At 53.5% G+C, this 13,880-nt stretch overlaps 1 protein-coding gene across 3 annotated transcripts in view; it reads left to right on the top strand.

Moving 5' to 3' along the window:
- The window catches only part of ANPEP (alanyl aminopeptidase, membrane), a 30,125-nt gene extending 19,342 nt beyond the window's left edge, over positions 1–10,783 (top strand). For all 3 annotated transcript variants that reach the window (XM_081831684.1, XM_081831683.1, XM_081831682.1), the window contains 13 exons: positions 34–177; positions 320–385; positions 529–594; positions 2,071–2,243; positions 2,404–2,483; positions 3,768–3,901; positions 4,022–4,077; positions 4,827–4,974; positions 7,953–8,044; positions 8,769–8,879; positions 8,965–9,132; positions 9,919–10,059; positions 10,474–10,783. In XM_081831684.1, coding sequence (XP_081687810.1) covers positions 34–177; positions 320–385; positions 529–594; positions 2,071–2,243; positions 2,404–2,483; positions 3,768–3,901; positions 4,022–4,077; positions 4,827–4,974; positions 7,953–8,044; positions 8,769–8,879; positions 8,965–9,132; positions 9,919–10,059; positions 10,474–10,768 — 1,674 coding nt within the window. In that variant the 3' untranslated portion in view covers positions 10,769–10,783. The remainder of the gene's footprint in view (positions 1–33; positions 178–319; positions 386–528; positions 595–2,070; positions 2,244–2,403; positions 2,484–3,767; positions 3,902–4,021; positions 4,078–4,826; positions 4,975–7,952; positions 8,045–8,768; positions 8,880–8,964; positions 9,133–9,918; positions 10,060–10,473) is intronic.
- The last annotated feature ends 3,097 nt before the right edge of the window (positions 10,784–13,880 follow it).

The following is a 13,880-nucleotide window of genomic DNA, read 5'->3' as shown; positions in this document are numbered from 1 at the left end:
GCTGGTCTCCTGATGGCCACTGGGGATTTGCAGAAAGACCTCATGGTGCTGAACGACGTGTACAGGGTGATGGCCATAGATGCGCTCGCCTCCTCCCACCCGCTGTCCTCGCCTGCCAATGAGGTCAACACGCCGGCCCAGATCAGCGAGATATTCGACTCCATCTCCTACAGCAAGGTACTGAGGCAGTGGGGGGCAGGCAGATGGAGTGGGGACTCGGCCCATGGAGGCCCCCAACTCGCCCCCGCCCCAGCCACGGCTCTGGCCTGGTCCTGTGGGCTCAGCATCGCTCTCTGAGACCCCCTCTCCCCTTCCCCAGGGAGCTTCGGTCCTCAGGATGCTCTCCAGCTTCCTGACGGAGAATCTGTTCAAGAAGGGCGTGGCGGTGAGTACCCTGGGCCAGCCATGCGGGGGTGGGTTTCCCCCAGCCCCTGCCCTGTGTCCCCAAGCCCCTGCCTACCGCAGGGGTTCCGTGGGAGAGGCGGGGGAGCACCAGCTTTGCCCTCACTGTGGCCTGTCTGTCCACAGTCCTACCTCCACACCTTTGCCTACAAAAACACCATCTACCTGGACCTGTGGGACCACCTGCAGAAGGTCAGTAACAGCCAGCCACCTGCAGCCATTTTGTGGGGGTCCTGAGATGGCTGTAAGTCCCCGGGGCCGGCGGGGGGTGCAGCACGTGTGGGAGAATGTGTCCAGCCCCACTGCTTACCAGCCCAGGCAGGTCCTCTGAAGCCTTGGTTGCTCATCTGTAAAATGGGTGCCATGAGAGCTCCTCGAAGGAGGTGTTGTGAGACCGTGGGTCTGGAGCTCGGGCGGGCAGCTTGCCCCCCGCTGCAGTGAGCTGCATGATGGGAGCCGAGGAGCACCCTCATCAGCCAGCCCGCACGGTTCCTAAGCCCTCCTCTGCCTGGGACTCTGGAGCCGGTCATTCCACCTACTCAGCACTCCTGGCCGCCCCTCCCAGGCATGACTCTGCACACTCCGGCATCCACAGCACTGACTTTGACCTTCTCGCCCAGTCCTGCCTTGCATTCCTGTCCTCTTAGACCCCACGCAGCCCGGTCTGTGGGACAGACCCTCTGACCACCCCGCCTCCCCTCTCCCCTCCCTGCCTCTCCTAGGGCTGGAGTCTACACACTCCCATCTTCCCATCATTTGCCCTCCTTTACAGCAGCCTGACTGACTCCTCCAGACTCCCGAGCCCAGTCCAGCAGGGAGGGGAGACCCAGGGCCTCGGCAGGGAGTCACGGCTGGGCCCCGGCACCCTCCTGGCTGGTCTCCGGCCCAACTTCTATCTGCCAGGAGCCTGGTCGGCCCCCCTCCCCAATTCCGCCCCCTCCCCGGACCTCCCACAACCTGCTGACCGGGGGCACCTCACTGCCTCGGTCCCTGCCCTCCACATCCACTGTCTTCCTAGCCTGCCTCAGTCTCCCGCTCCTTCCTCTCTTGCAAAGCTGAGCCCTCCTCCATGCCTGGTGCCCCTCCAGCTCCACCCCTCCCTCCCACTCCCTCTGTCCCTGAGCCCCGTCTCTCTGCAGCAGCTCCCGGCTCCCCTCCCTGCTCAGCTTCTGGCCTTCTGAGGCTCTTCTTCCTCTTTCTGTCTTTATTTTCTCACTTATTAACAGACGTTGTTGGCTTCTTGCCATTATTACGAAAGCAATGCATGTGCGTGAAAACAGAGGAAAAAAACCTAAGAAGACAATAGAGAGCACCCTCAGCCCGTCCCCAGACCACCCACGCCCTCACCCTCTCCCTCGCTCTGCACCCTGTCTGCTCCTCTGCCCTCTCCTCCCCCAGGGTTGTTCATGCTGGCTGCCCCCCCCCCATACCCGCCTCACATGGGGCCACAGAAGCGGGGGACCCTCATAGATTTGCTTAGCTGATGTGCAGTGCACCAAACGCCTGGAAGTTCTCGGCTCGCCCAGCCCTGGGGCTGGGAGCCCCGCTCCTGCCTCCCCACGAGGTGGCACTTCCGCAGCGAGCCTGGGGGTCTGCCGAGGCCGCGGCGGGTGGGCGCAGTGGGAGGGGGCGCTCCGCTGACGGCCGCACCGTGTTGCTGTGCCCCAGGTCGTAAACGATCAAGCCATCAAGCTGCCAGACACCGTGCGCAACATCATGGACCGCTGGATCCTGCAGATGGGCTTCCCGGTCATCACCGTGAATACCACGACTGGCACCATCTCCCAGCAGCACTTCCTCCTTGACCCCGAGTCCGTGGTCACCCGCCCCTCAGAGTTCAAGTGAGCAGACGGGGCCACTGAGGCAGGCGTCCTAGGAGGCGCTCGGAGGGGCAGTGGCCGTGGCGCCCCCTGACCCCGGGGCGCCCCGTGGTTGCTCTTCCTTGGCCGTGTCCAGGAGCTGCTGCCTCTCACCACCTGGTCTGGGGGGCTCTTGTTGCAGCTACCTGTGGATTGTGCCCATCACCTCCATCAGAAATGGCATGCAGCAGAGAGACTACTGGCTTCCAGGACATGCACAGGGTAATCCGGCCCTGCCCTAGCGGACGGCAGGCCCAGCCCAGACTCCCAGCTCCTGGCCCACGTTCTGGGGGCTACGGCAGGCCTCGGTGGTGGCTTCCTTCGTCATTTCATTCAACCAGTGGAGCCGACTGTTTTGGTTCTAAGCTCTCCTCTGCTGTTGCCCAGCTGGGTGACCCAGGGCGAGTTACCATCCCTCTCTGGTCTCCATTTCCTCGTCTATAAAATGGGGCTGAGAACGGTATCTACGCCATTGAGTTTGCGTGGGGACTCGAGAAGAGAATGTATAGGAAATGTTTAAAACAGCGCCTGGCACAAAGTATGAACAGCCCTGCTCTGCCAGGTACCAAGGAAACCAAGCTTAAGGCAATTCCTCCTTGGCCTAGGCCAGAACCGCAGATGAAGAGAAGGAAGATGAGCAGCTAGAACTTTCCAGAGCTGTGTTGAGTACTTTAACAGAGGCACGTACAGCCTCTGGGCTGCTGGGGCACAGGGCAGGGAGCCAGGAATAAGGAAGATTTAGCTTTGTGGAGAGGTGAGGGAAGGCGTCCTGGAGGGGGTGAGCGGCGTCCTAGAGGAAGGGAAGGACTTAGCCAGGCTCATGGCGGCAGAGGAAATAGCAAGGGCAAGGCACAGAGGTAGGAGAGAACGTAGGGACTGTGGTAGGGCAGACGTGTGCCCTCAAAGTGAGGCTGGCTCCTGAGGTCCCTGCAGGCTGCAGGACACAGCGGCTGTGTCCTCAGGCCAGGACGAGCCCGGGCAGGTGGGAAGTGGGTGAGAACCACCTCTATGGAAGGACCTCGTTCTGGCTGCCAGGAGAAAGGCTGGAAGTGGGGGCACTGGGGGGTTGAGCGGCAGGGAGGCATCGCCTGGGCTTCCCCCTCGGTGACTGGGGCATGATGGGGCTGTTTACAAGCCCAGAGAGGAGGAGGAGTAACAGCCTGGGGAGTTAAATCTGAGTGCTCTGGGGGGGGGTGGATGGAGATATCCAGGCCGCGGTCACTGGCCCAGCCACGTGGAGCCTGTGGGAGGCAGGGTGGGCATGGAGGGGCAGAGACCGCATGAGGTCCATCTGAGGTCACCGGCCAACCCATGGCAGAGTTTGGCCTGGCAGCCCAGTCCTACGCCCCTTCCCCTCCCCTCTCCTTGGCATCGCCCAAGGCTTGAGGACCAGCCAGTGCCAGGCTGCATGAGAGGCTGCTCTCGCCAAGGCCTGGAGAGAGGCAGGCCAAGCGTCAGCCTGTGGCCTTGTGAGCAGCCCCACCCAGCTCTGGTCTCTCCCCACAGCCCAGGATAACCTGTTCAAAACCACAGCTACTGAGTGGGTCCTGCTGAACCTCAACGTGACGGGCTACTACCTGGTGAACTATGACGAAGAGAACTGGAGAAAGATCCAGACTCAGCTGCAGACAAACCTGTCGGTGGGTGTCTGCCGCCCCACCCCATCCCCTGCCCCAGACCCGGGCCCAACATGGCGCCCCAGACTGCCGGGCCTGCCCTCACCACCAGCCTGAGGTCACACCCTCTGTTGCCCCTTCTAGGTCATCCCTGTCATCAACCGGGCTCAGGTCATCCATGACACCTTCAACCTGGCCAGGTGAGTGCCCCCTTCCTCCTCGGGCCCAGCCTGGCTCAGGCCTGGTGACTTGAGCAAGTGCTGTTCCTCTTGGCCTTCCCGTCCCAGGCACAGGGCAGCGGGCTCCCTGTGCTTCTGCACAGTCCTCCCTGGGCCCCCACATAAGGCATCCGAGACTGAGTACTTTACCTCAGGCCACACAGGGGGCCTGACACAGGCCCGTCCACTCTAAAACCATGCTGTACTGCACAACACCGAGCTTTTTCTGAGGATTAACAGCATGCCAGGCCGCCACGCTAGGTGCTCAGAAAATCTGGGAAGGCCAGGACAGGAGAGATGGAGCACATACTGTGTTCCCAGCAGGTGCTAAGCTGATTTAAGTGAAGTCCCCCATAGACACGGTCATTGATGAACCAAATGTGTGCACATGGCCTGAGAGGGAGGGGGAGGAAGGCACAGAGGGCCAAGCAAGAGAAGAGGTGGGCAGAATAAAGAGCGCAGGCTTTTTGTCCTTATGAATCTCAGCTCTGTGGCCTTAGGCAAGTCACTTGACCTCTCTGAGCCTCAGTTTCCTATTTGTAAAATGGGGACAATACATGATTGGCCGTGGGTGAGGGCGGGGCCTGAGCTGGCCTCGTTTGTGGTACCAGCCAGCATCCATGTCCCCCAGCCCCATCCTCGGCTGGGGCTCTTGGACCTTAGGTTCCACGAAGGGTTTGGGGTTCCCTCCGTGGGGCTGGACTTACTTGAGCCTCTCTGTTTGTCCCCAGTGCCCGAAAGGTCCCTGTCACCCTGGCGCTGAACAGCACTCTCTTCCTGATCCAAGAGAGAGAGTACATGCCCTGGGAGGCCGCCCTGAGCAGCCTGAGCTACTTCAAGCTCATGTTCGACCGCTCTGAGGTCTACGGCCCCATGAAGGTACAGAGGGGCGTGGCAGGGTTCAAGGACCCATTGACCCAGTGCCTGAAATTGCATCACAGGGAGTTCACAGAAATACTGTCTGGAGTGGTGGTGGACCCTTCAGGCTGCCACAACACGGAGTTCTTTGCCGAGAGCAGGCTGGGCAGGGTGGCAAGAGGGCTATGGGATGAAGGGAGCAGGTATCGACGAGGTGAGCAGATTGGGGAGGGCAAAGAAAGGACACAGACTCCTAGCGAAGTTTCTGTTTGGGAAATGAGCACTGTCAGAAGGCACAGAAGAAGCCACGGCGCTGGGAGCTGGAAGGCCCACCTTTTACCAGCTGGGTGGCTTCGGCCAACTCTCTTCAGCCCCAGCGAACCCCTCTGTGAAGTGAGCAGGCCCACACCTGCCTAGCCCAAGGGCGGGGAGGGAGATGCAGGTGTTAACAGCTTTGAAGTTGGGGTGGTTGGGGTGGGGTATGTTGAGGCTCCCATGAGGGAGACCAGAGGGAAACTCGGCAGTTTCAGACAAAAAAAAAGAACCCCAAGCCCTCAAATGTCCATCAGTTGGGGATTGGTTAAGTAAACTACAGTATCCATTTGATGGCATATTACACAACCATCAGATAATACTCGAAGAGATCTTTTTTTTTTTCTTTGTCAGAAAGAAAGCAACTGCGTGTGTGAGGTTGGGTGGGACGGGGCAGAGGGGGAATCTTAAGCAGACTTCCACACCCAGCACGGAGCTCAACGCGGGGCTCGATCTCACAACCCTGAGATCATGACCTGAGCCAAAATCAAGAGTCAGACGCTCAACTGACTGAGCCACCCAGGTGCCCCTTGAAGAGATCATTTTTAATTAAAACTTTTTCACATTAACTTCCTATCAGGGTAAATGAGGTATTAGGGTAAATGAGGTATTAGGGTAAATGAAGTATTAGGGTAAATGAGCTTTTAACTCCTTAAGCTGCCCACCTTGGATTGACCCCCATCCTCCTGATGTAGGGAAGTCATATTTTATCAATACGGGCTGTTGCTCAGTTTGGTGCTGGCAGGCTCTCCCGTGGTGCGGCCTCTCTTGTTTCCCAAACCCGGGGGTTCTTCCTCGAGTTCTCTCTCCCACGGGGGAGCACCCCCTCCAGGAGTTTTTGAGAAAGTGTTCATAGGACGTGGAGGCACATCATCTGCAATGTCTTTGTCCCACCGCGACACAGGACCCAGATTTTACCTGGGTGTAGAAGGTTCTAGGTTGGAAATTATTCCTCAGCGAATTTCAGGCCTCGCTCTACTGACGCCCAGCCTTTCGTGTTGCTGTTGAGAAGCTCAGAGCCTTGCTCATTCCTGGTTATTTGAATGTGGCCATTCTCTCCCTTCTGGAAGCCTGTGGGTTCTTTTCTCAATCCTGGTGGGCCTTTGTGTGGGTCTTTCTCCTCCCCCTGCCCTTTCCATCTGGACATTTTGGCATTGTTCCTTAAGATGTTCTTCCCCTCCTTGCTGTTCGGTTCTCTTTCTGGGTCCCCTGTTAATCCAACTTACTGTTCTTGCGTTGGCCTTTCTTCTGTCTTGCGTTTAAACTTCCAAGTACTGGCCCTGGGTCCAGCATCCTATGCATATCTTCTTGGAACGTTCAGAGGGTCTTCATCTCAGGCTTTTACAAAGCTTTCTTTTTCTTCCATTGACTTGTTTCCTGAGTCTTCTGTTTGTTTTGGTCTCCTTTGGAGACCTCACGTTGGAGGCTGAGCTGCCCCCTTTGGATTTGAGAGTGAGGCAATAAAAGGCAACTGGAAGTTCTGTGAGGAGGTCACATTTGTTACCTGCAGGTCTCACTGGGGGGTGACTGGGTGGACAAGTGACTCCTCATGGGGACCCTCAAATATTAGTATCCATGGGGTGCCTGGTTGGCTCAGTTGGAAGACCATGTGACTCTTGATCTTGGGGTCGTGAGTTCGAGCCTCACGTTGAGTATAGAGATTACTAAAAAAAGAAAAAAAATAGTACCCATGAGTGTGTTCCTCTGAGACCACAGAGCCATCCTGTATCTTCTATAATGAAGCTGGTGATGCTCAGTTTCTGGGATTGGGGATGGGGGAAGAAACTGGAGATATCTCCATTCAGGATATAAACTTTCACCTCTGGCCCTCTCTGCAGTCCACCAACACTTCCCCTGTGTCTGGCGACCCGCAGTTCTGAGCCTCTACTCATTCAGCCTCACCCACAGGGGAGGGCGGGGTGTTGCCTGCTGCCAGGACGGAAGTGGGAGCTTGGGGGTTTAATTACTCCTGCTACAGACTCTGACTCCTTTGCCCTGTGTCCAGCCCCCGCCTCACCCCTGTCCCCTGCAGACCCGTCCCTCTGACTCTGAGCCGTGTCGCGGCCACTCTGCCCATCCATCCCTCTCTCCCCGCCTTCCAGCTCCTTGACTGCACGGGCCCCTCATCCACTCTGGTTTCCCTTCCTATTTCCTTTGTTCTCCGAAGTTTGTTCTTGGACATAAGGCGGGGCTTACGTCCCAGTGTCAGGGACAAAGAGCAGCGTGCAGAATTATAGAGAGGCTAGGTAGAAAAGGAAAAAGAAGGGGTAAACTCACCAACTTGAAAATCACAGTTTGGGGAAGCTCCTGAATAGATTTTATTTTCTGCAGATGCTGCTCTGTGTTTTCTAAGCTCCTCACAGCACACGTGGGACACTTAGCATCGAGCGGCAGGGGGGAGGGTAGGACCCGACGCTGTCTTCAAAAGTGGTGACATGGAGACCGGGAGGGTTAGACCGACTGGGGCTTCCAGGAGGGAGAACCTCAGACCCGTGAGCTGAAACCTGGGCCAGCCCCGGCCCCTTTGAGCCCTGCAGCCCCGGACGAGGCCTGAGCCTCCAGCCTCTCTGCCTTCTGTGACGTTAGCCCTCACGACACCTCCCCACCCACGTCAGGGGCTGCGCGGGCTCCAGAAAGGTCAGGCGTGAGTCCCGCCTTCGAAGCCCTTCCTGTTTTCTTTTCCCCAGAACTACCTAAGGAAGCAGGTCACGCCTCTCTTTGATTATTTCGTAAGACTCACCCACAACTGGACTGTTCACCCACAGACCCTGATGGAACAGTGAGTATACCGTTGGGAAGCTCAGAGCCCTGCTCATTCGCTCATTTCCGGAGGTCACGGGCGGCCCAGACACCCTGACCTGGGCAGTCCAGAGCGGGGCCCTGCAGTGCCCTCCTGAGGACATCTCCTGGCTGGACCAGGGCCGCCAGCAGGGAGAGAACCCCTTCTGGGAGTAGGAGGCCTACCCTGAGGTTCTTCACGGCCTGTGGGCCCATCTGACCTCTTTGTACAAGGGACCAAACTGAAACTGAGGTCCCTCACTGGCTTGGTCCTTTTATTTTATTGTAAAGAGTTATTTATTTGAGAGAGGGAGAGCGAAAGCAAGAGTGCATGAGCTGGGGAGGGGCAGAGGGAGAGGGAGAGAGAGAGAATCCTCAAGCAGGCTCCCCATTGAGTGCAGAGCCCGACGTGATCGCTGAGATCATGACCTGAGCTAAAACCAAGAGTTGGCTGCTTAACCGACTGAGCCACCCACGCGCCCCTTGGTCATTTAGATTCTAGATGTTCAAATTGGGACTGGAGCTTGTGCTGACCCCTCTAGGTCCCTGGGCTGCCCAAGGCACAAAGCAAACAGGGGGACCCAGCGGGCTGGGTGGGCTGCAGCCCCAGACAGAGCCCGGGCCCTGCCATCCTCCCTAGAGCTGTGCATCAGCAGGGGAATTTTGGCCAGAGTCTGGGCCAGGTGACCCTCGGGCACGCTGACCAAGTGTCACCCCTCGCACAGGTACAACGAGATCAACGCCGTCAGCACTGCCTGCGCCTATGGGGTTCCTAAGTGTAAGGAGCTGGTCTCAACTCTTTTCGAAAGGTGGAGGATGGACCCCCAAAATAACCCGTGAGTGTGTCCCCTGCTCCTCCCCCAACCTTCATCCCTCCCTCGAGCCCACAGCCATGTCCTCATCAGACCCTCGTCTACCCAGGATCCACCCCAACCTGCGCTCCATCGTATACTGCAACGCTGTTGCCCAGGGTGGGGAGGAGGAGTGGAACTTCGTGTGGGAACAGTTCCAAAATGCCACGCTGGTAAACGAGGCCGACAAACTCCGTGCAGCCCTGGCCTGCAGCAACCAGGTCTGGATCCTGAACAGGTGAGGGCCACGGCCGGACAGGGCTAACTTTCCCTCCCCACTGGGGACCAGGATCCTTGCGTGGGAGAGAAGGAACCAGCCAGGCCTCCACACTCTCATTCACGGGATCCCCACAAACTCGTGCAGTGGGGCGGTCTGTCCCCCATTTTACAGATGAGAACACTGAGGCTCAGAGAAGCAAAACAGCTTGCCCAAAGTCCAGAGATTTTAACAAGTGGTGGAGCCAAGATCTGAACCCAGGTCTGGGTCTCCGTCCCAGGTTTTCAAGTGCTGTGGCTTCTTGGCCTGCAGTTGACCGAAGCTCAGTTCTCCTCTTTGTCAAGGGCTCTGGGGCAGCCGGACCTGAGTCCTTTCGGATGTGCAGCTGGGCATGCCTCAAGCTCTTGCATGAGCGCTCCTGGCTCCCACTCCCGGAACCCAGGAAAGAAGAGCCTCTCTCCATGTCAAAGACAAACGTAGCCACCCTTCCTGGTACAGGGCTCTTGGCTCTGGTTCTCCTTCCTTTATCATTTGTTCATGGCCTGTCCTCAGATATTTATCAGGCACTGGGGCCATGTGACACGTGACACTTGGCATAGCCAGTGACCCTGCCTAGGAGACTCAGTATCCCTTCTACCAGAGGGAGGGAGGACCAGGGGCTTCAACCCTCGGTAGGCCAAAGCCATATTAAGAGGCTGCAGGAGAGGTGTGGGGGAGGGGAGGGTGGGGTCCTTCGCCGTCCTGGCTTGTCTCTCGAATCCTCTGACTGGAGCCCTTGGTCACTAAGTCAGCATCCTGCCCTCACAGGTACCTGAGTTATACCATGAACCCTGACCTCATCCGGAAGCAAGATGTCACCTCCACGCTTAGCAGCATCGCCAGCAATGTGGTCGGGCAAAATCTGGTCTGGGACTTCGTCCAGAGCAACTGGAAGAAGCTCTTTGACGAGTGAGCCTGCGGGAGCATGTTAGGAGACGTGCCCACCGAGGCTGGGGTGTCCTGGGAGGGGCGGGGTCTGTGCGTCTGTGTGCATGGGACACTGCAGGGCTGGAAGCTGGGGGGCTGTGGGCGCTGCCGAGGAGTGCTGGAAAATTAACCCAGCTTGAGGGCAGTCAGGTGGGGGGCAAAGACAAGGCAGGGTGTGGGCAGGCTCTCATCGCACTCAGGGGACAGTCTGAAGAGGTGGGAGCAGGGACACTGCAATCAGACCAGTGTTCGTGTCCCTAGGGCATGTCATTTCATCTCCTCTACACGATGACAGTCGCCGCGTGGCCGTGAGGATACGGTGTCGCCTGCCAGTCACTGAGCGTTAGTTAGTTCTCAGCCCCTCACGCCTCTTCTCTCCCCTCCCCCTTCTCGCAGCTTCGGCACCGGCTCCTTCTCCTTCTCCAACCTCATCCAGGCAGTGACGCGACGGTTCTCCACGGAGTTCGAGCTGCGGCAGGTAAGCGGCCTTGGACCCTGGGGCGGCACCCAGAGGCCCATCCCCAGTCTAAAGGGGCATCTGCCATTCAGCGAGCGCCCCCTGAGTGTGCTCACAAGGGAGCTTGGGCTCCATGTTGCCAGGCCTTCCTCATTTCCAGGGAAGCCTGGGCATCCAGGCTTTTTAGAAGGTGACGAGTCAATCAGAAACATTCATCTTGGAATTTTTGTGTAGGCAAAAAGTAAAGAGAATCGTAGAAATGAACCTCCACATACCCATTACCCAGATTGAATGATTGTCAACATTTTGCTGATTCTTTTTTTATATTATATTTATAATATATATTATAAATATATATATAAATATATATAAATATAATATATTATATTTTATATAATATTCAAGCAGAGATCCCTTATATAATTTCACCTGTAAGTGGTTTAGTCATATCTAAAATAAAGGAATTTTTAACAGATAATCTCAATGTCATTAGCAAACACAAGGAAAGGAACAATTTCTTGCTATCATATTCTACCCGGGGCCAATTTAAACCCTGTAGGTTTCTTTTAAAATTCTTTTTGCAGTGATATGTATGTTTGAATCAGAGGCCAAAGTTAACTCATTGTATTAGGTTGATTTGTCTTTTTTTTTTTCACTGAGGTATATAATTCATGTACCATGACACTCACCATGTTAAGTGGTTTTCAATATATTTATGAGGTCATACAACCATCACCACCATCTTGTTCCAGAACATTCTTGTTACCCCCCAAAAGAAACTGTGGTAGTCACTCTCCATTCCTCTGTCTCCAGCCCCTGGCAACCCCTAATCTACTTTCTGTCTCTATGGACATGGCTATTCTGGATATTTCATAAAATGGAATCATATAATATGAGGCCTTTTGTGTCTGGCTTTCACTTAGCATCAAGCTCTCAAGTTTCATCCGTGTTGTAACGTGAAGCATTCCTTTTTATGGCTGAATAATATTCCATTGTGTGGTTATACCACATCTGTTTATCCACCGATCCGTTGATAGACATTGGGTTGTTTCCACCTTTTTTTTTTTTAAGATTTTTATTTATTTATTTGAGAGAGAGAGAGAGAGCGCAGGAGAGAGTACGAGCGGGGCCAGGGAGGAGCAGAGGGAGAGGAAGAAGCAGACTCCCTGCTGATCAGGGAGCCTGATGTGGGGCTCGATCCCAGAAGCCTGGGATCATGACCTGAGCCAAAGGCAGACGCTTAACTGACTGAACCACCCAGGTGCCCCGACTTTTTGACTCTATGAATAATGCTGTCATGAATATTCATGTACACATTTTTGAGTGAACGTATGTGTTTGTTTCTCTTGAGGATACACCTAGAAGTGGAGTTGCTGGATTGTTTGGTAGCTCTATGTTTAACTTTTTGAGAAATTGGCAAAATGTTTTCCAGAGTAACTGCACCGAATTTACATTCCACCCGCAATGTAGGATGGTTCCAGTGTCTTTCTGTATTTGTGGACTCTTGTTATTTTCTTTCTTTCTTTCTTTTTTAATTATAGCCATTTTGTGGGTGTGAAGTAGTATGAATTGCATTTCTCTAATGACTAATGATGTTGAGCTCCTTTTCATGTGCTTATTGACCATTCGTATATCGTCTTTGGAGAAATGTCTATTCAAATCCTTTGCCCATTTTTTAATTGGGTATTTGTCTCTTTATTGTTGAGTTGTAAGGGTTCTTTATATATTCTGGATACTAGACCCTTATTGGATACCTGATTTGCAAATGCTTTCTTCCATTCTGTGGATTGTCTTTTTACGTTCTCGATAGTGTCTTTTTTTTTTTTTTAAGATTTTGTTTATTTATTCATTTGACAGAGAGAGACACAGTGAGAGAGGGAACACAAGCAGGGGGAGTGGGAGAGGGAGAAGCAGGCTTCCCGCCGAGCAGGGAGCCCGATGTGGGGCTCGATCCCAGGACCCCGGGACCATGACCTGAGCCGAAGGCAGACGCTTAACGACTGAGCCACCCAGGCGCCCCTCTCGATAGTGTCTTTTGATGCACTGATTTTTTTTATTTTGATGAAGCCCAGCTTTCTAATTTTTCCTTTACTGCTTGTGCTTTAGTGTCACATCTAAGAAACAATTGCCTAATCCAAGGTCACAAAGATTTATACATGCTTTTTACTAAGAATCTTACCATTTTAGCTCTTACATTTAAGACTTTGATCAATTTTGGCTTAATTTTTGTATATGGTGTAAGGTAGGGGTCCAACTTCATTCTTTTGCATGTGGCTATCCAGTTGTCTCACCACCATTTGTTGAAAAGACTATTCTTTCCCCTATTGAATGGTCTTGGCACCCTTGTTGAAAATCAGTTGACTGTAAATGTGAGGGTTTATTTCTGGACTCTCAATTGTATATCATTGATCTATCTGTCCTTATGTCAGTACCACACTCTCTTGATTACTGTAGCTCTGCAGTGAGTTTAGGGATGTGAGCCCTCCAACTTTGTTCTTTTTTCAAGATTGTTTGGCTATTCAGAGTTCCTTGCATTTCTTTATGAATTTTAGGATCAGCTTGTCCATTTCTGTAAAAAATTAAAAAAAAAAAAAGGCAGTTGGAATTCTGATAGGGATTGCATCGAGTCTGTAGCATCAATTTGGAGAGGGTTGCCACGGGATAATATTAAATCTTCCAAACCATTAATACAGATTTGGGTCTATTTGGGTCTTGTTTTCTTTTATTTGGGTCTTCTTAATTTCTTTCAACAATGCTTTATAGTTTTCAACATGCCAGTCTTGCATGTCTTTTGTCAAATTTATTCCTCAGTATTTTATTCTTTTTGGTGCTATTGTAAATGGAACTGTTTTCTTAATTTCATTTTTGTATTTTTCATTGTTGTGTGTAGAAATGTACTACGATCTCTGTATATTGCTCTCGCATCTTGCAACCTTGCTGAATTCGTTAGTTTTAATAGTTTTTTTTTTGGTAGATTCTTTAGGATATTCTGTATCCAAAATCATGTCATCTGCTAATGGAGATAGTTTTACTTCTTCCTTTCTGGATGCCTTTTATTTCATTTTCTTGCCTAATTGCCCTGGCTACAACCTCTACAATATATCTTTTAATCTGTGACATCTTTTTTCTTTTTTTAATAATGCCATTTATTTGTTGAAACAACGAGGTTATTTGTAGTATAGAAATAGCCACATTTTGGGCGCCTGGGTGGCTCAGTTGGTTAAGCGACTGCCTTCAGCTCAGGTCATGATCCCAAGGTCCTGGGATCGAGTCCCGCATCGGGCTCCCTGCTCTGCGGGGAGCCTGCTTCTCCCTCTCCCACTCCCCCTGCTTGTGTTCCCTCTCT

Source organism: Leptonychotes weddellii, chromosome 9 (assembly GCF_054177405.1).
Source record: "Leptonychotes weddellii isolate Sample4059 chromosome 9, ASM5417740v2, whole genome shotgun sequence".
NCBI lineage: Eukaryota > Metazoa > Chordata > Mammalia > Carnivora > Phocidae > Leptonychotes > Leptonychotes weddellii.
Note: the sequence above shows the minus strand (reverse complement) of the source record. Positions and strands in the feature narration are given on the sequence as shown.